This window comes from Pipistrellus kuhlii, unplaced genomic scaffold (assembly GCF_014108245.1).
Source record: "Pipistrellus kuhlii isolate mPipKuh1 unplaced genomic scaffold, mPipKuh1.p scaffold_m20_p_6, whole genome shotgun sequence".
In the NCBI taxonomy this organism is placed as follows: Eukaryota; Metazoa; Chordata; class Mammalia; order Chiroptera; family Vespertilionidae; genus Pipistrellus; species Pipistrellus kuhlii.
In genome coordinates this window covers 22986237-23011346 of record NW_023425562.1, presented here as the reverse complement: position 1 = coordinate 23011346, position 25110 = coordinate 22986237, and the positions used below count along the sequence as shown (strand labels likewise).

Genomic DNA, 25110 nt, shown 5'->3' with positions numbered 1-25110 from the left:
CTGCAGGAGAAACCCCCCAGCTGACACCTGCAGCCCAGCGAGCCTCCCGTTGGCCTGCTGGCTTCCAGAACCGTAAGAGAATACACTTGTGTTGTTTTAAGCCGCTAAGTGTGCGGTAATTTGTTACAGCAGCCATGGGAAACTGATACCTTCTTGGTTTAAGCGAGAGGGGTTGGATTTCTGTCACTTTGCAACCAGGAGTTAAGAGCCATGCTAAGCACCCCACAGAAGCTGCCCCCAGTACACACCAATCCTGTCACCTCCACCTCCGCCGGAGCGTGCATCTGGATATGCTGATGCGGCAAAACCTGTGAGCCCGCCGGGCCAGCCCGTGAGAGCTCAGGCTCCAGAGCCTTACCGCCTGGGCTTGGGTCCTGGGTCCAACCACGTCCCAGCTGTGTGACCTCGAGCTGGTCGGGCTGGTCCGTGGAGATGCTGGTGGAACCTTTTCCACAGGGGTGACGGGAGAAAAAGGGAGATGCCTGGCACGCAGTAGGTGACACATAAATGTGAGTTCTTATTACTGCAAAGAACCCTGTGGGCAGTGAGTGGCACTCCCGGTTGTGAGACTCTTTGGAGAGTGCTGGAAAAAACTGGGGGACAGCGGGAGACCCCTATGGAGCCGGCAGATAACTGGCCTACCCCTAAAGCCTCTTCTGCTCATTATTTCGTATTTACTTTCTTCCCACGTACAGGACTCTAACTCATGTTTGGTGGTCTCAGGTATAATCTATGACCCCCTCCCCAAAGTAGCCGAGTTCTATGGGGCACCCCGAAGTTATAAACATCTCACCGTCATGTTAATATTGTAGCAATTAGCCACATGTGGTTATCTATAGTTATATTTAAATTAATTAAAATGAAAGAAACTTCATAATTCAGTTCCTTAATTCAATTTTTCTTTCTTTTATTTTTCCCTTCCTTCGTCCGATTTCAAGTGCTCAGTAGCCACACGGAGCTGGTGGCTACCATCGGGAATGGTGCATGTATTCCCATCATCACAGAAAATCCTATTGGCATGTTGAGGGATAAAAGAACCAGGCTGACGACTTATCCCCTAGCTGGTAAAGTCAATTGGGGAAGAGCTGACAAGCTGGCCGGGCGACACGGCTTATTTAGCCACAGAGCACTTAGCGTTTGTTTTTAGAAACCATACCTGGGTGAAAACTCAGGGAGTCTCCGTGTCTCTGTCTGTGTCTCAGGTTTTCAGCTACTCTGAGAGTTTACAAGCCCTGGCAATGCAGTGCTAGCATTCCTGTAACCTGGCAATGGGTGGCTGGGACAGTGTCTCTGGGGCTTTCACTTTACATCGCCTGGTCGCTTGGCCTCTGAGGGCACCTGCGTTTGAGACCTCTGTTGGAAGGGTCTCAGGACCAGTGCTCCTGGCATATTAATGAAAACTACTGAAGAGCCAACGCAGACTGGACAGACAGAGCACAGAGAAAATGAAATGAATAGCGAATTACCCCCAGCCCTTTGCTTTGCCTGAAATTGGAAAAACACCTCCCTATGCCCTCCCGTCCTTTGCTCAAGCTCAAAAGCTGCTCTGGGGGTCACAGGCTCTGGGCCCCTGGGCAGGGCTCCCTGTGCTTTCCCTGATGTCAGGGGAAAGGTATGTGGGAGGCTCTGGTTTTCTCATTTGCAGGGGGATTGTTGGGGGCGCTAAAGTGTGACAACAGTAGCGATCACATTTCGGACTTGGTAAAATACCATGACGCTCAGCGAGACACTACCTCATACTCCACCAGCTGACCTGGATTGAGTTACCTGCGCTGGGGGAGGGGGACGAGGCGAGGACATAAGGACGGTGCTGAGCTCTGGCGGAAGCGGGTCTTATGCCTCTCAACCCTGCTAATGGCTTCCCGGGGGCCAAGTGTGATTATCCTGGGGGGTCTGAGCCGAACCAGCTGGCAGAGACAGAGGAAGGAGGCGGGGGGGGGAGGGGGGCAATGGGCGAGGCCCCGTGCGATCCTGGCCTCAAAGAATTCGCGCTTTCTGACTCAGAGAGACACCCGCCAAGAGCGGTGCACGGGTGCCCATCCTCCCAGTGAGAAACTGGAAAACACCCGAAGTCCCCGAGATGGGACCAGAGCTAAATGAAATATGGTCCATCCAGTCCGGGGAGCCCTACCAGCAGCTCAGAAGAACGAGGTGGGTTTTCACGTTAGCACATGGAATTATTTCCAGGACACCCTATCGCGTGAGAAAAGCAGGCTGGAGGCTGTAACAGCCGTGGCACAGGACCTACCGCAGAGGGTGTCGTAAAGGTTCATGAACCACACAGGTAAAGCACTCTGGAAAGTGCTCTCCCACAGAAAATGCCGCGTGAACGCTTGGAGAAATCACTGCTGTTATCACCTTCCTGCATTCCATAGGCCCAAACTCCGTGCCTGGTACCATCAGGGTCAAATGAAACCGAGGTCGTCACCCCTGAGAGAGGCTCATGGAGGCCGTCCTGCCGGTGCGGCCGTTTATAAGGTGACCAGGTGTCCCGTGGGACGTGGAACAAATTGTTATAAATGGGGACTGTCCCACGAAAAGCGGGATGTCTGGTCACCTTAGTTCAGAAGCAAAGCAGGACACGGACTCCCAGCTCATGCTCCATGCATGCTCTGCACTCATGCACCCCAGGGAGCCAGGCAGACAAGGGCTAGGGCAGACACGCTAAGGTCCACGTGACCGAGACATGTGGTGCCCTCGGCGTTCCAATGCCCCTCTCTGGGCTCTAATCCCTGTCCTGCATGTTCCAGGTGTGTCATCTCGGGCCACTTGCTTAATACCTTTGAATCTTCAGTTGTTGTTTTAAATAAACTCTTAATGTTATTAATAGAATAATTTTAGATTTATAGAAAAGTTATGATTATTGTATAGGGAGGTCCCCTATCTCCAAGCCCAGTTACCCTCATTGTCCACAGCTGATAGTCCCTGTTAACACCTGATAGTTATAGTCACAACTAATACATAAACATCGCTGTATTATCATTAACTAATGCCAGTTCTTTATCTGTTGTGTTTCCACTCATGTCCTTTTTCTTCTTCTAGGATCCCAGCCAGGGAACCCCATCACGTTTTGTCATCTTGTCTCTTTAAGTTCCTCTGAGATGCTCTGGTTTCTCAGAATTGTTCCCTTGGTTTTGATGACAATTTAAAAGCATCATCAAAATTTTGTCGAGTGTCTCTCAACTGGAATTTGTTTGATGTGTTTCTCTCGGTTGGACTGGGGTTATGAGTTTCGGGAGGGGAGATCACAGCGGTGAAGTGCCGTTCTCATCACATCGTATCAGGGTGCATGCTACAGGCATGGCTGATCGCTGTTGATGTTGACCATGATCACCTGGCTCAGGAGCGCTTGCCAGCTTCTCCACGGGAGAGTGGTTCTCCCTCACCGTTCTTCATTCTACTCTCTGGAAGGAAGTCACGATGCAAAGCGACTACACAATGAAGGGTGGAGGATCTGAACAAATTATCTGGAGTTTTTCTGAATGAAGATGAGTTTATTTTCCCATGCCATGTTTAGGGTGCGTCTTCCCTGCCCCACAGAATTAGCCATTTCTTTAGGAGCCCTTGTTCTTTTTACTGGAGAATGGTGTTAGGAACCAAGGTCTGGGCGGTGGGTGTGCTTGTTGCTACAGGAGTGTCATGGCTTCCGAGCCCTCTCTAGCCACAGAGCAAGGCCTCCAGTTCTTCTTTTTTAAAAAGTATGAAACACGGGGCCCTGGGAATGTAGCTCAGTTGGTTAGAGCATCGTCCTGATACGCCAAGGTTGCAGGTTCTAGCCCTAGTAAAGAATCAGCCAATGAATGCATAAATACAATAGGTGGAACAACAAATCGATGTTTCTCTTTCTCTCTCCCCTGCCCTCTAAAATAATTAATTAAATAAACATGTAAAACTATGGAACAGGGCGACTGTATCCACGTCAGGTGTGTTACGAGGCACGTGGCAGCCCTACTACATGGCCCCAGTTAGGGTCCAGAGCATCCTTCACCCGAGGTCTGAAACGGACGCGCAGACAGGCTCCAAGTGGAATCACGTTCAGAGTCACAGGGCACCAGCAGAGCGATCTGAGGGGTCGCAGGGACTGTGTATCTGTCATGTGCCCAAAGCCCTGGAGATTTAGGATCAGGGCGACACTGGTCTCCTAAAAGGCGTGGGAGAGGATTCCATTTTTCTCTTTGCTCTGTAGTTTGTGCAAGACGAGACTTATCCTTTCCTTCAGTGTCTGGTGGACTCATGTTTAAAACCAGCTGGTGCCTTTTTTTTTTTTTTATTACATCCTCAACTACCATTTCAATTTCTCACGACCACAGGTTTCACTTATTTTTAAATTCCTTCTTGAGTTAGTTTTGGTAATTAGTATCTTCCTGAAAAGTGTCCACTCCATCTAGGTTTTCAGATTCATTGGTATAATATTGTACATGATGTTCTCATAATTTTAAAGTAAGGATCTCCCCTGAATCTGTAGTAACGATCCAGCCTTTTAGTCTGAATGTTGTTTATCATCGATCTCTTCTTTCTTTTCTTCTTTTATTTCCTGTTCATGCTTGCCAAAGGCTCCATGACCTCCACAGCCTTTTGCAATGACCACTTCTTCTTCGTTTTCCTGTTTTTCTAGTGAGTGTAATTCAAGGCTGGCTGTGTCTGTCTGGACCATCCTTTATCTGCATCCCACAGGTCTGGACACTTGGCATGCTCATTGTTGCTCGTTTCTGAACAGCAAGTTCAGGGACTAATATTTATCAAACAAACCCTTTTCTGATTAAGCTGGTGACAGCCAGGGTTCCCCAACCTGCCCTCCTATGGCCCGATCCCATTACTTTTTGTCCTTGGCTGCCTGGAGACTCAACTGCAGAAAGGAAATTGTTGACAAATTTGCTTGAGAAAAATGGCTCTTGTCAGGGCCCAGATGGGCTCGCTGGCCACCCCTCCTTGGAGTCAAGTATGTTTTTAAGTGCGATTGCTTCATGCTGCTGCTCCCCTCGCAGAGAGGGGCCTGCTCCCTGGAGGGGAGCCGGGCCATCTTTCTTGTGTTGTCTAAATGTTTAACTTATCTTAAGAGCATTAAAGAGGCCGAGGGCCGCACTGCATTAATGGCCAGTTGGGCAGGACGCCTTGGAGAGCGGCTCGGCGCTGACACGGTGAAATATTACCCGCCCCGATAGCTCCTGCAGAACGGTAAATCACGCCTGCCCAGACCCAGCCGCTCCGAGTCCCTCCGCAGAGGTCCTGGCCGAAGCTCCCCGCATGTGGACGCGCTCCCCTCCAGCCTGCCGCCTGCCTGGCCTCTCCTGCACTGGACCAGAGCTACCTTCTGAGGAACCCTTTAGGTCCGTGGTCGGCAAACTGCGGCTCGCGAGCCACATGCGGCTCTTTGGCCCCTTGAGTGTGGCTCTTCCACAAAATACCACGGCCTGGGCGTGTCTATTTTGAAGAAGTGGCGTTAGAAGAAGTTTAAGTTTAAAAAAATTAGGCTCTCGGCCGAAACCGGTTTGGCTCAATGGATAGAGCGTCTGCTTGGGGACTGAAAGGTCCCAGGTTCGATTCCGGTCAAGGGCATGTGCCTTGGTTGCGGGCATATCCCCAGTAGGGGGTGTGCAAGAGGCAGCTGATCGATGACTCTCTCTCTTCGGTGTTTCTAACTCTCTGTCTTTCTCCCTTCCTCTCTGTACAAAATCAATAAAAATATTTAAAAAAAATTAGGCTCTCAAAAGAAATGTCAATCCTTGTAATGTTGGTATTTGGCTCTGTTGACTAATGAGTTTGCCGACCACTGCTTTAGGTTAATCTTGCTTCTTATGAAGGACTCTTTCCTTCCACTCACTCTGCTGACCCGAGCTTACTCTCTGCTCCGCAGTGCCTCTGAAAACCACCTCCCAGGGAGAGCAAATGCCTCAGCGTAGAAGTCAGCTTGGCCGGGGGCCAAATCCACTCACTAGCTAGGAGACCCTGACCTCTTTGGGCCTCGCCTTTAAAACAGGTTTACAAAACCTCCATTGCAGGGCTGTTGTGAGGTTTCAGTGAGAAAATGCATGTGTGATGCCTGGCACGGATGAGGTAAGAGCTCAACACATGTCAGTGCCTCCGTTTCCTCACCTGTAAGAGGGGGACACACGGCAGTATGTATGTACCTCCTGTGGCTGTCTGTAAAGGTTAAAGGAGCTCTCAGTACCTGTCAGCTGTGGTCCTGTTTATCATTCCCCTCTGGACCCCCACTCAGCCCCACTGGCAGTCCACGTCCTCCTTTCTAGAAATGCCGTCAGACCTTTTGCATATTGCTTTGCTCACCTTCAGGGTTGGGAGTGACGCGCTTTCTCCGTTCAAAGTGGTTTTGGTGGTTATTTGTGTGACCTTTGTTTCGTGTATACAATGCGCAGATGTGCTGACTCCCGGAGGAGTTTTCCCTCTCTCACCCGTCCTCCACGTCTACGCCGGGGATTTCCCCTCCCCTGGCTGCCAGCCCTTGCTTGTCCTCCTTCAGGCTTCCTGGCTGCTCCATCCATCCCTGCTCTTCCTGTGACTCCACCCTCTCCAGGACTATGTAAGTCTAGATTTCTCGTAGGGAGTCTTCTATCTCAAACCAGATGGCAAGCATGTTCCCTGGGAAAACCCACAGCATAGCAAGTAGGTAAGTGCAAGGACTATGTGGCCAGGTCACACGGGCCTGAATATTGCCACTGCCACCTGTGTGACTTTGGGCTGCTCACTTAACCTCTCTGTGCCCAATTTCTTCACCTGTACAATGGGTGTTATGGAGTGAATTTTTGTAGTCCCCCCAGTATGGCTGTATTTGAGGATGGGACCTCTGAGGAAGTAATAACGGTCCAATGACGTCATAAGGGTGGGGGCCTTGATCTCAGAGGATTAGTGCCCTTTCATTAAGAAACATTAGAGGGCGCTCTCTCTCCCCCATCTGCCCAGGTATGGAAAAAAGACCAGGTGGAGACATAGTGAGAAGGTGACCTTCTATAAGCCAGGAGGAGAGTCCTCATCAGAAACCAAATTTGCAGGCATCAGAATCTGGGAGTTTTGCCCCCAGAACTGTAAGAAAGTTAATGTGTGTTGTGTATACATCCAGTCTGTGGTTATTTTGTTATGATAGCCCGAGCAGATAAATACAATAGAGATAATAATAGTGAAGATTAAATCAGTTAATATATAAACGGCTCAAGACGGTGTCTGGCACAAAATAACTTCTCAGTAAATCTCAGCTATGTCTACTGTTATCACCATAATAATGAAAAATGCAGTCCATATCTTACAAACTAAAACTCTACAGAGTTACACTGTCTGGTAGAACTTTCTATAAGGATGTAAATGTTCTGTTCTGTCCAATACCATAGCCACCAGCCACATGTGGCTATTACATTAAAATTAGAAAAAAGTTGCTTGGTGGCATTGTTCAGTGGTTGAGAGCACACCTATGAACCAGGAGGTCTACACTCAACCATTCAGTTCCTGGTCAGGGCGCAAGCCCAGGGTGCAGGCTCAATCCCCAGTGTGGGACATGCAAGAGTCAGCCAATGATTCTCTCTCATCATTGATGTCTCTCTCTCTCTCTCTCTCTCTCTCTCTCTCTCTCTCTCTCTCTCTCTTTCTCTCTCTCTCTCTCTCTCTCTCTCCTCTCTCTCTCTTCCTCTCTGAAATCAATAAAAAATCTTTAAAAATTAGGAAAAAAAATCAATAAAAATGTATTAAAAAGCCCAGCACTGCACAGTGGTTGAGCATCAACCCATGAACCAAGAGGTTGCTGGTTTGATTCATGGTCAGAGCACACGTCTGAGTTGCAGGCTCAGGAGGCAGATGATCAATGATGTTTCTCTCATCAATGTTTCTGTCTCTCTATCCCTCTCCCTTCTCTCTCTCTAAAAATAAAAAAATCAATAAGATTAGTTTAAATGAAATACAATGAAAGAGTCAGTCCCTCAGTTGCACTCGTCACATTTCAAGTGCTCAGTGACCACATGTGAGAATGGAGACCGCATGGGACAGGACAGAATGGAACTCGGATGCCATTGCAGAGAACCCCACTGACAGCACTGCTCTGCAGACTGGCTTCCCCATGCTTTTGACTGTGACCTTCAGTAAGAAATACACTTTCCATCACACAGACACTTACATGGCTGGAACACACCTTATACTACTGAGATAAATTTTAAAGCAATAGTCACCACTACCATTTGTGGCATTTCCTATATTCTACTTTATTCCTTACTCTTAAATTATTTAAGATATTATGCTGGTCTTGACCCTTTATGTGGGTCATGGTTTGTTCTACTGCAGTACTGATACTGAGTTATTGTAAAATCAGGGGTTGGGCAAGCTAGTTATATTTTCTAACTTGCAGTAAAATAAAGACCTAACAATTTGCACAATTTGCCCTTGCATAATACCAGTGGCACCTGTAGCCCTTGCTGTAAAGTCTGCCAGGCTCTGGGCTGACTGCTTTCATCCATCTCCCACCATCATCACCACCTTGGAAGGTAGAGGCTTTTTTTCTCACCATTTAACAGAGGGGGCTACTGAGGCTCAAGGAGAGGGAGCAACTTGCCCAAGACACAGCCTGGAGATGGTGGAGCCAGGACTTAAAGGCAGATTTGAACTGGTTAGGTGTTTTGCTTTCTTTCTTCTTCTTCTTCTTCTTCTTCTTCTTCTTTTTTTAAACATATTTTATTGATTTTTTTTACAGAGAGGAAGGGAGACAGATAGTTAGAAACAACGATGAGAGAGAAACATCTATCAGCTGCCTCCTGCACACCTTCCACTGGGGATGTGCCCGCAACCAAGGTATTAATACATGCCCTTGACCGGAATCGAACCTGGGACCCCTCAGTCCACAGGCTGATGCTCTATCCACTGAGCCAAACCGGTCAGGGCAGAAGGTGTTTTTCTTAAACTGAGAACACACATCCTGAATGGCCTGAGGTACAGCTAAACGTGGCACCTAATCTGTCTTTGATACGCCTCACAGGCTCTCCTTCTGAGTGCTCTGAGTCTGGGAACCACTGATCTAACATGGACACCTGTTTCCACCCCTGCCTCCTCCAGTCTGTTCTCCACCCAGCAGCCAGAGGGAGCCTCTAAACCGTAAATCAGATCATATGGCTGCCCGGCTCAAAACCCTCCAATCGCTTTTTGTCATCCTCAGAATATCATCCAAAGCCTAACAGCCTAACGACGAGATCTGCATCTAACCCCCACTGATCACCACAATCCTTCCTGTGCCTTCTGCTCCCACTACCATGTTCGTGTAACCTACCCCAGGGCCTTTGCACTGCTATCTCATGGCCTGACAAACTCTTCATCCAGGTTCTCACCTCCTTCCCATCTCTGCTCAGATGTCAAAGTAGCCTTATGCGGACAAGCCAAGAAAAATAACAGCCCTGTAGCCATCACCTCCCTGCCTCCACTGGCCTCCCTTTGGAGGCCTCCACCCGACATCATATATTCAGCTGTTTAAGGTCCGCTTCCCCAGCTGGAAGGTCAATGCCTTGAGGGTGGGGATCTTGCTGTGTTTGTTTGCCTCCGAATCCACAGCACTTAGGGTAGGGCTGGCCGAGGGTGAGTTCTCCCTAAATGGCTGCTGCAACCGGGAGCCGACCTATCTGCAGCCGGATGGCAGGCTCAGAGGGGACTTTGTTCCTTAAACCTACCATCCTGCAGGAGCCTGGCCTGCCCTGGCCCCCCACAGGCCCTGGGCCTCCCCGGGAGCCACAGGAGGCTGCCGTGAAATGCCCACAGGACCCCCTGCACCAGCAAGCAGTATGTTTTCACTTGTGCGAGTCTTAACTTCTCCATCGGTAACGTGGCTTCAATCCTGCCGAGATGCCCTGGGGGCTTCTGGCACTGGGGACGTTTTTGAAAAAAGTTGGAGAATAAAAACAAACTGCCTTTCCCTGAGCAGCTACAGCTGGTAATTAAGGTCCTTCTCCAGGAGCTGCAACCTTGCATTGGGGCCGGGGAGGAACAGGAGGGCAAGAAGCTGAAGAATGGCTCCAAACACACACCAATCTCGCAAAACACCTGCTCTGAGCCTCAGGTTCAAGCAAGACTGACAAATGCCTACTGTGTGCCTGGCGTTCTTACTGCATGGGAGCTTCAGGCTGGTATATCTGCCTGTCCACTGGTATCTCAAACCCCAAGTGCCCTTGACAGAGGACCGACTTCCCACTGCACACCCACGTCTTCCCTGCTTAGCCCATCTCGGAGAACGGCACCATCGCCCTGGTGGGACCACGCCCAGGGGTCCCTCTGACTCCTCTCTCTCCTCATTCCCACACCCAGCCTGTGAGCGAGCCCTCTGGTCTTTACCTCCACCCCAGGGCCCACAGCTTCTTCCCACCTTGACCCAACCCATTTTTCCTCTTTTGCTTGGACAACTGCAATATCTCCTTCTGGCTTCCCTGCTTCCACCTTTCCCCTCCTATTGCTCATTCTCCATGCAGTAACCAGAATGGTCTTTTAACAACCCAAACCAGGTCATGGGCACCCCAGCCCCGTGGCGGTCCACAGTACTTGCAAATAAACTTATGTCTGTGACCATGTCGGGCCCACGCCTAGGGCTCCAGCCTCATCTCTCCCACCAATCCTGCACTCCCCCATTCATGGCTCTCCTGTGGCCTCGCTGACCCCAGATTATTCCACATGCGTGCTCAGCTCAGGGCCTCGGTACTTGTTGCTCCTGCCTCCCTGGATCTCCACTCTGCTGGCTCCAGTGTCACCCCCTCCGGAGGCATTCCTGGCCCCGTGAGAATGCTGGTCACCACCCTGCCCCCTCTCACCCATCGCTCACTATCACATCTCACTGTTTTACTTTTCCCACATCCTTTTCACTACCACAAATTCTCTTGTTTATGGATCCATTTGGCTGTTTACTGCCTGGAAAGTTTAGGTAAACCAGGCAGACGTGATCCCTGCTCTCAGGAAACTGACATCCTAAGGAGGAGATAGGGAAGAGTTAAATCTACTTTTCCACTACAAAGGCCAATAACTCCCCCCCTTTTTTTTTTATTAAATAAAGTGAGTTGGGTTTCTTTTGCTATTTGCAGTCAGTGAAGCCTTTATTATGCTACTCCATCAGCCCTTGCTGAATTCACCTGACATGCTTATTTTGTTTTGTTCTGTTTAACTCTTAGTTTCTCTCCCTCTTCTTCTATTCCTCCCTCCCTCTCTCTTTTACCCCCCAACACATGAGAGGTCATTTCAAGAGAAGCTGCACACTGCTTTGGCTGGGGAGACAGTCCTGGGCCTCGGTGCTACTGGTATTCTCCTTCTTCATCAACAAGTTTCTACCTCAGTCCTCTCTTTGAAGCCCACGGAGGGCTGAGAGCAATGCCTTTTCGTAGACAGGAGGGCTGAGGCCCAGGCTGGACAGAACGTAGCCGGGTGCTTTCCCGCACCCTGGAACTCGAGGGCTGCCGGCTGGAAGGAAACCCCGAGTCCCTTCCTGATGGTGGACAACAGCAATGATCTGGCTGGTCAGGATGGATTTGGAACGCAGAGCCTTTACATTTCTGCCTCGTAGTCTAGTCTCCAGAGATTTCCCAGATTTCGGGGGGGGGGGGGAGGGGGGGAGGTGAAATTCCTACAATTTTCAGTAAAATTGGGATTCTTTCGCAAACAGTTTTATTTTAGGTTGCCTTTATTTCTCAATCTGGTAAACCAACAATGAGGATATAATTTATAAAGCCAGAAGATCCCTACATTACTCCTCCTATCAGCCAAAACAGCCCTTTTCACCTTGGAGAAAGCTGCTTGCTCTTTCTTTGGGGGAGGTAAGCAATGCATATTTCCCTTTTTGCTTTGGCTACCAGGAAGCTCGGGGATTAACTCCGAACTTAACATCAACAGTTGGCCTGAGCCGGATTTTTGGGTTACAATGCCTTGCCCTAGCTTTCTATTCCTTTGCTGTAGTAGTTCCATGGAAAACACGTTTTCCATTTGAAATGATGTGTACATCGTTTTGACACAGGCTAGATATAAGCAAACAAATTAAACTGATTTCTGAAGCTCTTCTCCTCCTGTGTCCTATTTCCTTTGAAGGGCGCTTAGGGCACAGAAGCAGATACTTTAAATAAGCACAGTCCCTCTGCTCGCCTGCTCTCTTTGTCAACCATGTTTTCAGGGGGATGTAAATTGTTTTTGAAACCTTCCATCCTGGCCCACTGCTAATTATTACTGACCCAGGAGGATCTGTACTAATTTGCCTTAATTAAGTTATTAAACAGCAAGTTTCGGGAGGAAGAAACTCTGCAGCCTTTACTGGATTAGCAAAGCTGCCAGGGGACATTGCCGCCAGAGCAGAAAGGCCCATTAACTGCTCTGGTCGCTGGGGAGATAATCCCGTCAAGTGTGTTTTCAATAAACTGTCGCTGGCCATAGTTTTGTGCCTTTTTTTTTTTTTGGGGGGGGGTGTGTGCTAGCACAAGTTTCTAGCCTCCAAAGCATAAAGAGGGGGCGCGGGAAGTTGGGCAGCATCTCTTCCGCTGAACCAGATGCAGGGGGCTACATACGGCGAATAGGAAACAAAACCAGCGATTCCAAACCTCCAGGTCATTGAAGAACAGGTGCGTGTCCGCAAGGTTGAAGATCATCTCCTCCATCATCAGGCCGATGCGCACGGACGTCGTGGTGTCCTGCCAGAAGGAAGGGGTGGGCCACGGGTGAGTGAGCCTCGTCATTACGGCCTCCAGCCCCCTCTGTCCCGCCTCCAAAAGGCCTTTCCTCAACCGCAGGGCCCAGCCTAAGTCGTGTCTCCGGTGTCTCGGCTTCTGAGACTTCCCTTCTAGCTTCTCATCTCTTGTATTTACCTTCTTCGTATCCAGTCTCCCCCAAACACCCCTGGAATTGCAGCCGTGTTCAGTGATGCAAGGACCAGAGTGGCTCTAATAGAAAGGGGCCCTGGGAAATGTGTCTTTAGGCAGGCCGGGCGATCTCGGGAAGGCAGTATAAACCATGATAAGCCGCTGGAGAGCTGGGATGCTGGCTCTCTCTTTACGACAATCTCTCTGTGGAGGCTGCCTTAGTCCTCCTGGTATTTTTAAATGCCACTAGTCCCTAACCATGGAGATTCATTTAAAAAACAAACATTCAAACAAAACCCGCTATGGTGCATCTGTACCAGGGAAAACGAGGCAATCATTAAAAAAAATAAAGTCATGCTTCTGCTGCTGACATGAAGCTGTCATGAAGAAATATACTATTAAGGGACAAAACCTAGTTATATCACAGTATCTGTGGGGAGCACACTGGACAACACAACAGCCCATTCTCAGTCTCCGTTTCTTGTCTGTACCCATGGCGTGTAGACTCTTCACTCAGATTTGGGATCCCTTCCTTAAGAATCTCCCTAGAGGAGGTGATGTCTACCAGGTGTTGGCAAACTACATATCACCTGCTGCCTGCTTTTGTATGGCTCATGAGCTAAGAATGATTTCTGCATTGAAACATTAATTTTTTTTTTTTTTTTAAGGAGAGGGAGAGAGAGAGAAACATCGATGCAAGAGTGTGACATTAATTGCCACCTCCCGCACATCTTCCCTGGGGATTGAGCCTGCAACCTGGGGATGTGCCCTGACTGGGAATCAGATCAGGCAATCTGGGATGATGCCCAACCAACTGAGCCATACCAGCCAGGCTGATTTCTGCAGTTTTCGACAGCGTTTGTCTATGACTACTTTTGTGCTTTGAAGGCAGTGGAGAGTCATTGCAACAGCAGTTGGTCTATGTCCCGTAGATCCTAACATATTTACCATCTGGCTATTCCCAGTCTGCTGGCCCCGATGTAGACCATTCCTATTGAATTCAGGTGTGATCATGTGACTTGCTTTGGCCAATGATAGCTGAGCAGCAGTCATGTTTCACTTCTGGTCAGAAGCTTTAAGAGTCAGTGCATTGTTTGCTGTGCTTCACATAAAAGCTACCCTAATAGTCTGGGTTCTAGAATAAAGATGATATGTGTTGGGGCTGCAACAGATCACAATGGACATGTACCATAAATGAGAGGTTGTTGAGATTTGGGGGATGTTTGTTACTGTAGCATAACCTCACGGATCTAAACTGATACATTTGGAAAATACGCAGCATAAGATTTCTCAAACCTGGCTGTACACTGCAATGATGTGAGGAGCATTTAAAAACCCCGAGGCTCAGCACCCCACACTGTAACATCAGAATTGCTGAGGGTGAGGACTGGGCATTGAGAATGTTTAAAGCTCCCCCACGTGATTTTAATGTACAGCCAAGGTTAAGAACCACTGACCTAAAGGGATATACACACTTAGGCATATTCCTGGTTAATACCTATTATTAATACATGTTTTCTCTGTGCCACTTTATAAATATTAACACTTAACTCAGACAAAGCTCTTTGAGGTGAGCACTATTGTTTTCCCATTTTATGGATGAGAAAACTGAGTCCCACAAAGGTTAGGTAACTGCCTCGAGGTCACATGGCTAGGAAGTGCTAGGATCGGAACCCAGGAAATCCGGCTCTAGAGCAGCACTGCTTTTGTGGGGGTCTTGGAGGGGCCGGCGATGGGGTGAAAGGGGACCTGTACTGTCACTCTGTATACCTCTTTCTGTTTGAATTTTTTTTCTTCCCACTGAAAGGCTGTATTACTTCTGTTATAAAAATAAAAACGACATCAACCCTTCTTGACCCTTAAAAAAAAAAAAAGGGAAAGAACGTGTAGCTGGTGATCTCAGCTTCACACACACCACTGTGAAGAATGAAGCCCAGGCACTCAGCCATTAGGGGAAACACCTCATCAGGGCCCCGACCGCCAAAGCTTAGCACTCTGAGTCCTGGCTGGATGTGGCGGGGTAGAGTCCTCAGTGAAAAATGGAGAGAAAATGAGGAAAACAAACTCCTCAGGGCCAAGGAGGGAATCATTGTGTGACCTGGGAAAAGGCTTTTGGGGTGTTTTCACACATTACTCATACCCAAGCCAATCCACCTCTGCACACTTGCACATTCTTTGTAGGCCAGGCTGTCTGAACACCTAACCACCGATGGCCAGCCCTCGAAGCACTGACAGGAAGCAAGAAGACGCTGCCATCCACAGGCATCCGCTGAAAGGATTGACTTAGAAAAATGTCAACTCGCAGGCCAGCACATAAAACAGGAAGAGTAATTATTGTGTACAAAATGGCTTATCTGTGAAACAGATTTGTGTAGTTATAAAAGGCAAATACTCTATGGTGATAAAGTGATTATTTATTGATATTGGGAGGAGGTGAAGAGAAAGTGTGCATGTGTGTAATGGAGGCAAGGATGAGAAAAAAGAATTGAATTCTTGTCTTCTAGTTTGGGAAGCCAGAGATCATGCCTTAAATAGACAAAAGAAGAACCAAGAAGTAGTAACATAAGTAGGTTCCTTAGAAATTTGGAAGTAAATACCAAAAGAATTAGCAAGAGTTGAAAGTTGTCACCTCTAGGCAGGCAGAGAGAAGGGGAATGGGGTGGTGGCACTGGGGACTGCTGTTTTTCATCATACTTCTCTTTGGAGGACTATCCGAGTTTTAAACTATATGCATAAATTTTTTAAAAATTTATTATTTTTATTTTATTTTATTGATTTTCCACAGAGAGGAAGGGAGATGGATAGAGAGCTAAAAATGTCGATGAGAGAGAAACATCGACCAGCTGCCTCCTGCACACCTTCTACGGGGAATGTGCCCGCAACCAAGGTCATGGCCTTGATGGGAATCGAACCTGGGACCTTTCAGTCCACAGACCAACACTCTATCCACTGAGCCAAAGCGGTTCCGGGTATGCATATACTTTTTGGATTAAACATATAAATTAAAAACAAAAGAAAACATTCTCAGTAATTCCACTTCTCGTTATCTATCCTAGAAAAAACCCTATACACGTGAGTAAGGAACATGTAAAAAGATGTTCATTACAGAATTGTTTAGAAATAGCCAAAGAATTGTTTGTCTAGCCAAAGGAGATTAGAGATATGAAATATCTCTCTATATAAAAGCCTAAATGACTGAATGACTGAACGAACTGTTTGACTGGTCATTATGATGGGCGCAGGTCACCAGAGGGCAGACACTCAAAGCATACATCCCCTGAAGGTCCCAGATTGTGAGAGGGCGCAGGCCAGGCTGAGGAATCCCACCAGTGCACGAATTCATGCACTGGGCTCCTAGTAATAGTAGTACTAGTAGTATATTCAACAATAGAAAACCAAATTCAATTGAAAGAAATTAATCCTACTTGACATGGATACATACAAAAAATGTTATTGTGTGAAAAAGTAGCAATCTTCTAAAAGTTATATACAAAGTTATTACCATATATTAGAAACACATAAAATGTTCTTACATATATTCCATGGGCACTTACATATTTATAAATATCAGAAAGGATATACCTGGAGTCAGAACAGTAATTACTTCTGGCAGACAGAGAAGAAGGAACAAGAATTAGGGGTGATGATCAAAGTAAACCAGCAGTATCTAGAATATTCTAAATTTTTTTAAAAGAGAAGGGATTCAAATAGTTATGTATAATTAAAAATTAAAATAACTCTAGCTGGTGTTGCTCAGTGGATAGAGCATCGGCCTTCAGACTGAAGGGTCTCAGGTTTGATTCCAGTCAAGGACATGTACCTTGGTTGCGGGCACATCCTGGTGGGGGGTGTGCAGGAGGCAGCTGATCGATGTTCTCTCTCATCAGTGTTTCTAACTCTCTATCCCTCTCCCTTCTTCTCTGTAAAAAATAAATAAAATATATATTAAAAAAATTTAAAATAGCCCTAGCTGGTGTGGCTCAGTTGATTGGGTATCATCCTATGCATCAAAAGGTTGCCAGTTCAATTCCTGGTCAGGACACATGCCCGGATTTTGGGCTCAATCCCCAGTAGAGGGTATGCAGCCCATCAATTCTTCACTCTGGCATTGATGTTTCTCTCTCTCCCTCTCCCTTGCTTTCTCTTTGAAAAATCCTATATAACAAAGAGGTAATATGCAAATGGTCATTACACCTTGATGCATAATGACCAGCCATGATGTATACAACCAACAGCAGGAGGGTGGGGCAGCGAGCTACAAGCAGCAGAGAGCTAGAGGAGGGCGGGCAGCAAGCTACCAGGCGGAGAGCTATGAGCGGCAGTGAGCTGGGCCGCCAGCTGGGGTAAACGGCAGCGAGTTACTCAAGTAAATAAATAAAACAAAAATTCAAAGATGCTCATATATTTCTGAGGAGAACTCTTAGGATACCAAGCTATTCCTTGAGCATTCTCATTATTTCAGGTTTTCTTAAAATCTGGGTGCATGTTGCTTATTAGGTTGTTTTAAACTGTGGAGGTGGGATCGCCTTTCAAGTTGTACAGAGGCAGAAAAGTCTGGAATAGCCCAAGAAAAGCACAACCGTCCCAATAGTTAAGTAATGCAGAGTGTTACCCTGGGCCAGACCATCTTCCAAGCAGAAGATGTTTTTCCAGGGTTGCAAAGACTGAGAAAATAAGAAAAAAAAAAGTTGGTGGCGACTTGGCATTAATGAATGTGCAATACATCTGGAATAAGGGTAAGACAAAAGCCATCAGTTTCATCGTGAGTGGCCTGCTGAATATGTCCCTAATATAATCCAGAAACACACCACCTGGTCTGGGCTCAGTCACCCTGAGCAGCTCTGAGGGTGAGGCCCCTCTGTCTGACCTAGCATGTCACCCAGTGAAAAAAGCCTCCTCGCCATGTCCTCAGCTAATGAAAGGCCACTGACCCATTCGAGTCCACTCTGATGCCTCTACCATCTACTGTCGCCATGAGGATGACATGGGATAGCACGTGTGTAAACACCAGCCCAACACGCAGCAGGCTCTGCAAGCGCCCCTCCTTGTCCAAATCCTGCAACCCTTAAGCAGAGAACACGTAATCAGACGGTACCATCTCACATGCACACCATTTTCTTCATCGTTCTATACTCTGCGGAGAGTAAAGACAGAAAATCAGTGTTTAATTTCCTAAACAAGCAACAGCAGAAAGAGATTTGCTTTTAAGAAATGAGCAGTTTAAACCAGAACAGAGAACTGAGAAAAGGGAACTTTTCCAAAACAGGCTTCCATTTGTACCTTGTCTGTCCAAGGACTGTGCTGGGGGCTGGAGCAGTGGGGTGGATGGAATGTCATCTTTGAGAGTTTGGGGGGTGATTCTCTCCCAGGGAAGAACCAACCGACTAGGGCACTGCAGTTTTTTTTTTTTTTTTTTTTTTTTTTTTTTTTTCCCCCTAATGCTCTATAGATTCTCAGGGTTTGGTTTTGATGATGGTGAGGTGGGCTACGCACCCACTCATTTAGGAGGCTCAGAGCACTGGACACCCCCTCCCTGGGCCCCAGGCAAATGCTGAGGACATGGATGCCGCTCGGTAACCTAATTATCACGCATTCTTGGCAAAGTTCTCTTAATTAGAAGAGTTGGTGGGGACTTCCACCATATGGACTGCTTTCAGATCTGCCTTGAGGACCAGTCAACGATTTTGTGATGTATGATTGCCATTCCTGGATGGAGGGGAGAGGGTAAGAGTGTAAAAAATATATTTTTATTGATTTCAGAGAGGAAGGGAGAGGGAGAGAGAACCATCAATGATGGGAGAGAATCATTCATCGGCTGCCTCCAGCACGCCCCTTACTGGGGATGGAGGCAGTAACCAGGGCATGTGCCCTGACTGGGAATCAAACCATGACCTCCTGGTTCATAGGTCGATGCTCAACCAGTGAGGCACTCTTGCTGGGCAAGAAAGTCTTTCTAAAAATCAAAATTAATCTGATGTCACACTCAAATGAGGAAAATGGCACGTGGATTCAAAACCCGAACGCAAAAGTTCATCAGGGTTAAGATGAGAGCAGTTGTTTCTATCAAGGGTCTCCACCATCCCCAACTTCCAAAGCTCCCCAACTGAAGCTGCATCTCTACAGGTCTACTTCCCAATCCCCACAGATCAGGAGGTAACCATTTTCATTAAAAACAAGTTGTTTTAATAACCCACAACTCTATTCATCCATTGAAAAATTTCCTGAATTTTCTAAGTTTTCTAATAGATGGGTTTAAAGGATGTTTAAGTCAAAGAAATGAGATCCACATACTCTTCAGCATCACAACCCTTTGAGGCACACCCTAAATTCATCTTGGAATCGGCTTTTATGACTATGGTCTTTTTGGATTCTTTCACAGCTGACTGAATAACAGTAACAAAAACAACAATAATAACAATGGTAACATTAGCCAGTATTTATTGAGTGCTTTGGAGTATATGTTAAAAAGGTGGGCCCTGACGCTGGCTGGTGCTCAGTGGTTAGAGCGTAGTTCTATAGACTGCAGGGTTGTGAGTTTGATTCCTAGTCAAGGGCACGTCTCTTGGTTGCAGGCTCCATCCTCAGCCCTGGTTGGAGTGTGTGAGAGGCAAGCAATCAATGCACCTCTCTCACATCGATATTTCTCTCTAACTCCTTCCTCCTCTCCACTCTCTCTAAAAATACTGAATAGAAAAAATATATCCTCAGGTGAGGATTAAAAAAAAAAAAAAAAGAAAGGTGGGCTCTGAGCCAGACAGCTTATAATCCAGGTGGTTCCATTTCTTACCAGCTAGATGACCTTGTACAAACAGTGTGCCTCAGTTTCTCCTCTGTGAAATGAGGTAATTTACATCATAGGATTACTATGAAGATTAAATGAGTCTTTCAAAGTGCAGGTAATAATCCTCTTAGTGAAAGTTTACTTTAACAACCAGTATTAAACAGGAAAAAATAGTGGAAGAAATACAAGAGAACCAGGGGTAAGTAAACTATGGCCCACGGCCTATATTTATAACTGGAGTTTTATTAGGACACAGCCATGCCCAGTTGTTCACGTTTGAGCTACAATGGCAGAGTTAGTAGTCACTACAGAGCCTAGCTTAAAGCCTGAAATGTTTATTAACCCTTTAGGAAAAACTGGAGGCCTGGTGCCCAAATCTGTGGGGTCCCTCGGCGTGGCCTGCAGACATTCCCCAAGGGATCCTAGTTTGCAAGAAAACGCAGGCCAGGCTGAGGGACCTCTCCAGTGCATGATTAGGGCTGGGGAGGGACTGTGGGAGGGCTCCAGGGCATGTTTGGCCCATCTCGCCCAATCGCGATCTGCTGGACCCCAGCAGCAAGCTAACCTACAGGTTGGAGTGTCTGCCCCCTGGCGGTCAGTGCATATTATAGCGACTGGTTGAACAGTCAAATGAATGGTCAGGCACTTATTAATAGCATATTAGGCTTTTATTATATAGGATATTTTGCTAATCCCTAGAATAGATGACAAAATGACAGAGTATGTCATATACAGTAATGGTGAACTATTTCGGTTGGAGTATATGTGTGTGTGTGTGTGTTTACTATATTTTATTGATTTTTTACAGAGAGGAAGAGAGAGGGACAGAGAGTCAGAAACGTCAATGAGAGAGAAACATTGATCAGCTGCCTCCTGCAAATCCCCCAATGGGGATGTGTCCGCAACCAAGGTACATGCCCTTGACCAGAATTGAACCCGGGACCCTTCAGTCCACAAGCCAATGCTCTATCCACTGAGCCAAACCGGTTTCGGCTGTGTGTGTGTTTTATATTGCCATGACTATTACTACTGTTACTATGTGACTTGTTCAAGGACACCTCTAAGAGGCAGTATGGGGACAGGAGCTCAGATTCCATAATCCTCTGGCTATGCATGATGCCTGTTCTGGCTTCCCTGCTTCGAGAGCATGTTGACCTCCCGTGGCCCAGCTGCATGACAAGAAAGAGGTCCCCTCAGGCCTTCATAGAACCTGGCGGTCTCCATTTGAACTGATCCCTTTAAATGATTTCACTTGGGGTCCTGTCTGTGCAGGAAAGACTTGACGCAGCAGGCCTGGGGTGATCGATCAAACCCTGCACGTCCCTAGGAGAGACCTGTTTTCAGGACTGGCCCGTGGCTGGCTGCTGGCAGATGAGCTCTGAGACCTGAGGCCACGCAGTCTCAGTCGCCCTGATAGTTGACGCTAACAATGTGATTTATGGGGAACACCTGTTTTTGTTCTGGGGGGCTGGCATCTGAGTAGCTGGGGTCAACCCCAAAGGCACACATGCCTATGTCATTGATCTCAATAAGACCCTGGACATCAAAGCTCAGGTGAACTCCCCTGGCTGGCAACACTTCCCGCGTGTTGTCCCACATCAGTGCTGGGAGAGTGAACGGGTGTGCGGGTGCTCCACTGGGAGAGGCCGCTGGAAGGTTGGGCCTTTCTCCCGGACCTCACTCCATGCCCCTTTCCCTTCGTTGGCCTTAAGATGTTTTCATCGTCATAAACCGTAACGGTATGATAGCTTATAGGCCCTTCTCGCTACTCATCCAGACAGAGGGTGTCTTGGGCACGCCCACTGCAGGGTCTTTATCAGACACCTTGAAAAAGAGGCAGTATGATATTGTGAAGCTTCGTAATTTCTCTGGGAATGAATTTCCATGTCTGTGAACTAGCGGTTAATCATTCTCATAAAGAACATACCCAGGATAATCTTCCTTCATAGGCCTGGTCGGGATCATAGTGACTGGTTCAGGATGGTCATGTGGTCAATGGGCCAATGAAAATTGGCTTTGGGATTTTAGCTAGAACTATTGGGAAAGAGGAACCTTCTAAACTCTAGGGAGGCAGAGTTGGTAGACTCCACCTTGAGGATGCTGGTCGCCATCTTACCATTAGCACAGGTGGAGCCTTCTTGACAGTGCACACAGATTCACATGAACGTATTTGGGGATCAGATCCCATTGCTCCTGAGGTCTACTGTGTTTTTCCATGTATAAGATGCCCCCCCACTTTTCCAACCCAAAATTCAGAAATCAATATTGTAAACATTTTGCTGGTTTTTCTCTTAAGGCCTTCTTCTTTTTTGGCATCTTAAGGAGTTATTCTTCCTGTTTTCCACTGTCTGGTCATACACTCAGTGGGAGGAGGTCCAAATTGTCTCTCTGCAGCTCTACTTCCATGCTCTTTTGCATAGCTGATTACATCCAGTTTGAATTTTTCAGAGTAAGATACTGGCTTACTGGTATTTATCTTTTTATTTTTTAACATATTTATGGGCTCAGAACACTCGGTCCCTGTTGCACCTGTGCACTCTCCACCTCCACCTCCAATTACGGCATCAGCTGTATACTCTTCCTAGTGCACAGCCAGCGTGGCTCAGTGATTGAGTGTTGACCTGTGAACCAGGAGGTCAGGGTTCAATTCCTGGTCAGGACACATGTCAGGTTGCGGACTTGATCCACAGTTGGGGGCATGCAGGAAGTAGCCAATCAATATATATATATATATTTTGTCATCATTGATGTTTCTATCTCTCTCTCCCTCTCTAAAATCAATAAAAATATGTAAAAAAAACCCCAAAAACCAAACCCAAACCCACTAGCTTCCCATGGCCTTTACTCAAAGCCAGCATCCTTCAGTGGCCACCATTTACTTCTCTGTCCAGCTCATTTCTCTGCTCCTTGAACCTGCCAAACTTACTCCTGCCTCAGTGTCTTTGCACTTGCTGTTGCCACTACCCAGAATTCCTTTTCCCTAGGCATTTCCAAAGCTGGTTCCTTTGTGACATTCAGTTCCCACAAAGGACTTCTCTCATCATTTCATCTAAAGCAGTGTTTCCCAAAGTGTTTTGCGTACCCCCAGGGGTACGGGAAGAGTTTGGTGGGGATATGCACTGCACTGTGCTTAGCTGCGCCTAATTCTATGTTCTCATGAATATGAGGGGTACTCAGCATTACGAAAATTATAGAAGGGGTACACATGTCAATAGTTTGGGAAACACTGATCTAGAGTAATCCCAATGCCCACCCTTCCACTCACTCTACACCTCATTATCCTGCTAAAGTTTTGACAGCATTTATCATTATCTGAAACTAGAGGCCCCATACAGGAGATTCGTGCACCTGTGGGGTGGGGGGAAGGAGGTCCCTCAGCCCTGCCTGCACCCTCTTGCAGTCCAGAAGCCCTTGGGGGATGAGCGACTGCTGGCTTAGGCCTACTCCCCATGGGCCTAAGCTGGCAGTCGGACATCCTTAGTGCTGCCCCAGAGGTGGGAGAGGCTCCTGCTACCGCTGCTGAGCTCGCCAGCTGTGACCTGGCTTCTGGCTGGGCGGTGCTCCCCCTGTGGGAGCACACTGATTACCAGGGAGCAACTCTTGAATTAAGCATCCGCCCCCTGGTGGTCAGTGCAGGTCAGAGCAACCATCGTTCTGCCATTTGGTCAATTTGCATATTAGCCTTTCATTATATAGGATAACCTTATTTTTAAACTTTTGATTTTTGATGCTTCTACCTCAACCAGAAGGCTCTATGAGAACTATTGCTATGTCCCTTTTACCTGGCACATAGTCCAATACACAGCAGGTGCTCAGTTAAGTATTTTTTAAATGAGTGTATGAATGTGTGTGAGCTTTATATACATTATTACATTTTCTCCTCAAAATATCTTTTCCGATTTCACAGAAAAATCAAGACTCAAAGCAACCATGTGACTTGTTCAAGGTCACTCTGCTAATAAGTGTCAGAGTTGGGATCTGAACCCAGACTATCTGCTGAAGAACTGCCCAAATCTTAACCTTTTTACTCACTGAATATGTCTTTGTTGGAACTAATAACATCAAATAAAATACTTTATTAGGGGAAAGGAGCTTAAGGCAGATTCTCGTCAGATTTTTAAACAAAAACAAATGCCTCATTTAAGAGGGTTGAACATCTATTTTTAGTGAAATGAATGGTCTATTGAATGAAATTACACTTCCATCCTTGGAAGCACTGACAAGCAGCTGCCATGAAAACGCAGCCCTGATTCCTGTCCCAGGCCTCAGACTGGCTTTCCCTTCTATAACCGTTGGGCTTTGGGAGGATAAAGCTGGACCCTGGGGCTGGGAAAGATCTCCCCTGACTGCCTCTGAGCATTGGTGCTTTCATTTCCTGGACTTGATATGAAAAAGCAAAGTTCCCTTGTTAAATCCTCACTCCTCACTGCCCTCCTCCCTGCCCCAACGCCGGGAATGGCGCTATGGAAACCAGACACCTTGGCGGAGATTGGAAACCAGATCACTTTAGCTGACCCTAGAGGGCCCAAAACCCTTTCTTTGCTTCCCCGCCGCCTCTACGCCCCTCCCCACACACTTACTGGTACCCCTGTAACTTTTTTAGGATGTCATCCTAGGAGTCAATAAGAGGTGTGATATGGAAAGACCCATTTTAGTAACCAACGTTAGGGCCTCTCTGGGTCCACTAATGGTTATCAAATGCAATGTTTCCAAAGCCAACTTTCAGAAAGAACCCAACCCACCCACCCACCCACCCACCCACCAACCAACCAACGGAGCAAACTAAAAGCAGAAGACAACACAATGTAAATGTCGTTTCGTCTTGTCTCGTTCTCACAGTGACCGTGCCAGCTGCTTCCTGGTCCGGGCCGCCTTTACCAGGGCTGGCTCAGGCGGAATGCCACGGTCAATCCTTTGAGATGAGGACAGGAAAGCCCAGTCTCTACTCCCAGATGCGTGAGTTCTGACATCCTGCCCATTAAGCGCCCTCCCAGTCCTGGTCCTCTGAGCAGGCCCAGGCCTGGGGCTGTTTGCTTCTTTCTCCTGCTCCGAACGCAGCTCTGAGAGCTCCCAGGAGGGGAAGGTCTTGGTGGCTCCCAAGAGGCACCGGGAGGATCCTGACCACTTCTCAGCACGAAGCTTCCGGAATGAGGAACTTCGCTTTAACCCTGCTTCGTGCTCCTCATGAGGCCTTTGTGAAGGAAGCTGGCACAGAAAGTCGAGGTAGATGTTTGGGAACTGGGACGTGGCTGTCAAACAGTCCTGGGCCAGCAAGGTCATCCGTGGCTCATGTTTGGGTGAGAACTGTTGGCTTCTTAGATGTGTTTCTGAAACACTTCTGGTGGCCTGGTGAACAGTCTACACCACTAAGATAATGACTTAATTATTTTAAAATTAAGTTTTAAATAACTTAATTTAAATTAAGACTGGGTTTGACCCAGTCTTTATGGGGTCTGATTAAGTGAGCACATTAATATTGCTTTTGTGTCCTTATAAAATATCTCTAGAGTGAGAAATGTGAGTGTTCAA

The 25110-nt window shown here is 47.3% G+C and overlaps 1 protein-coding gene across 1 annotated transcript in view; it reads right to left on the bottom strand.

Moving 5' to 3' along the window:
* The window catches only part of EYA2 (EYA transcriptional coactivator and phosphatase 2), a 201420-nt gene that overhangs the window by 18052 nt on the left and 158258 nt on the right, over positions 1-25110 (bottom strand). The window contains exon 10 of the mRNA XM_036419140.2: positions 12543-12632. Coding sequence (XP_036275033.1) covers positions 12543-12632 — 90 coding nt within the window. The remainder of the gene's footprint in view (positions 1-12542; positions 12633-25110) is intronic.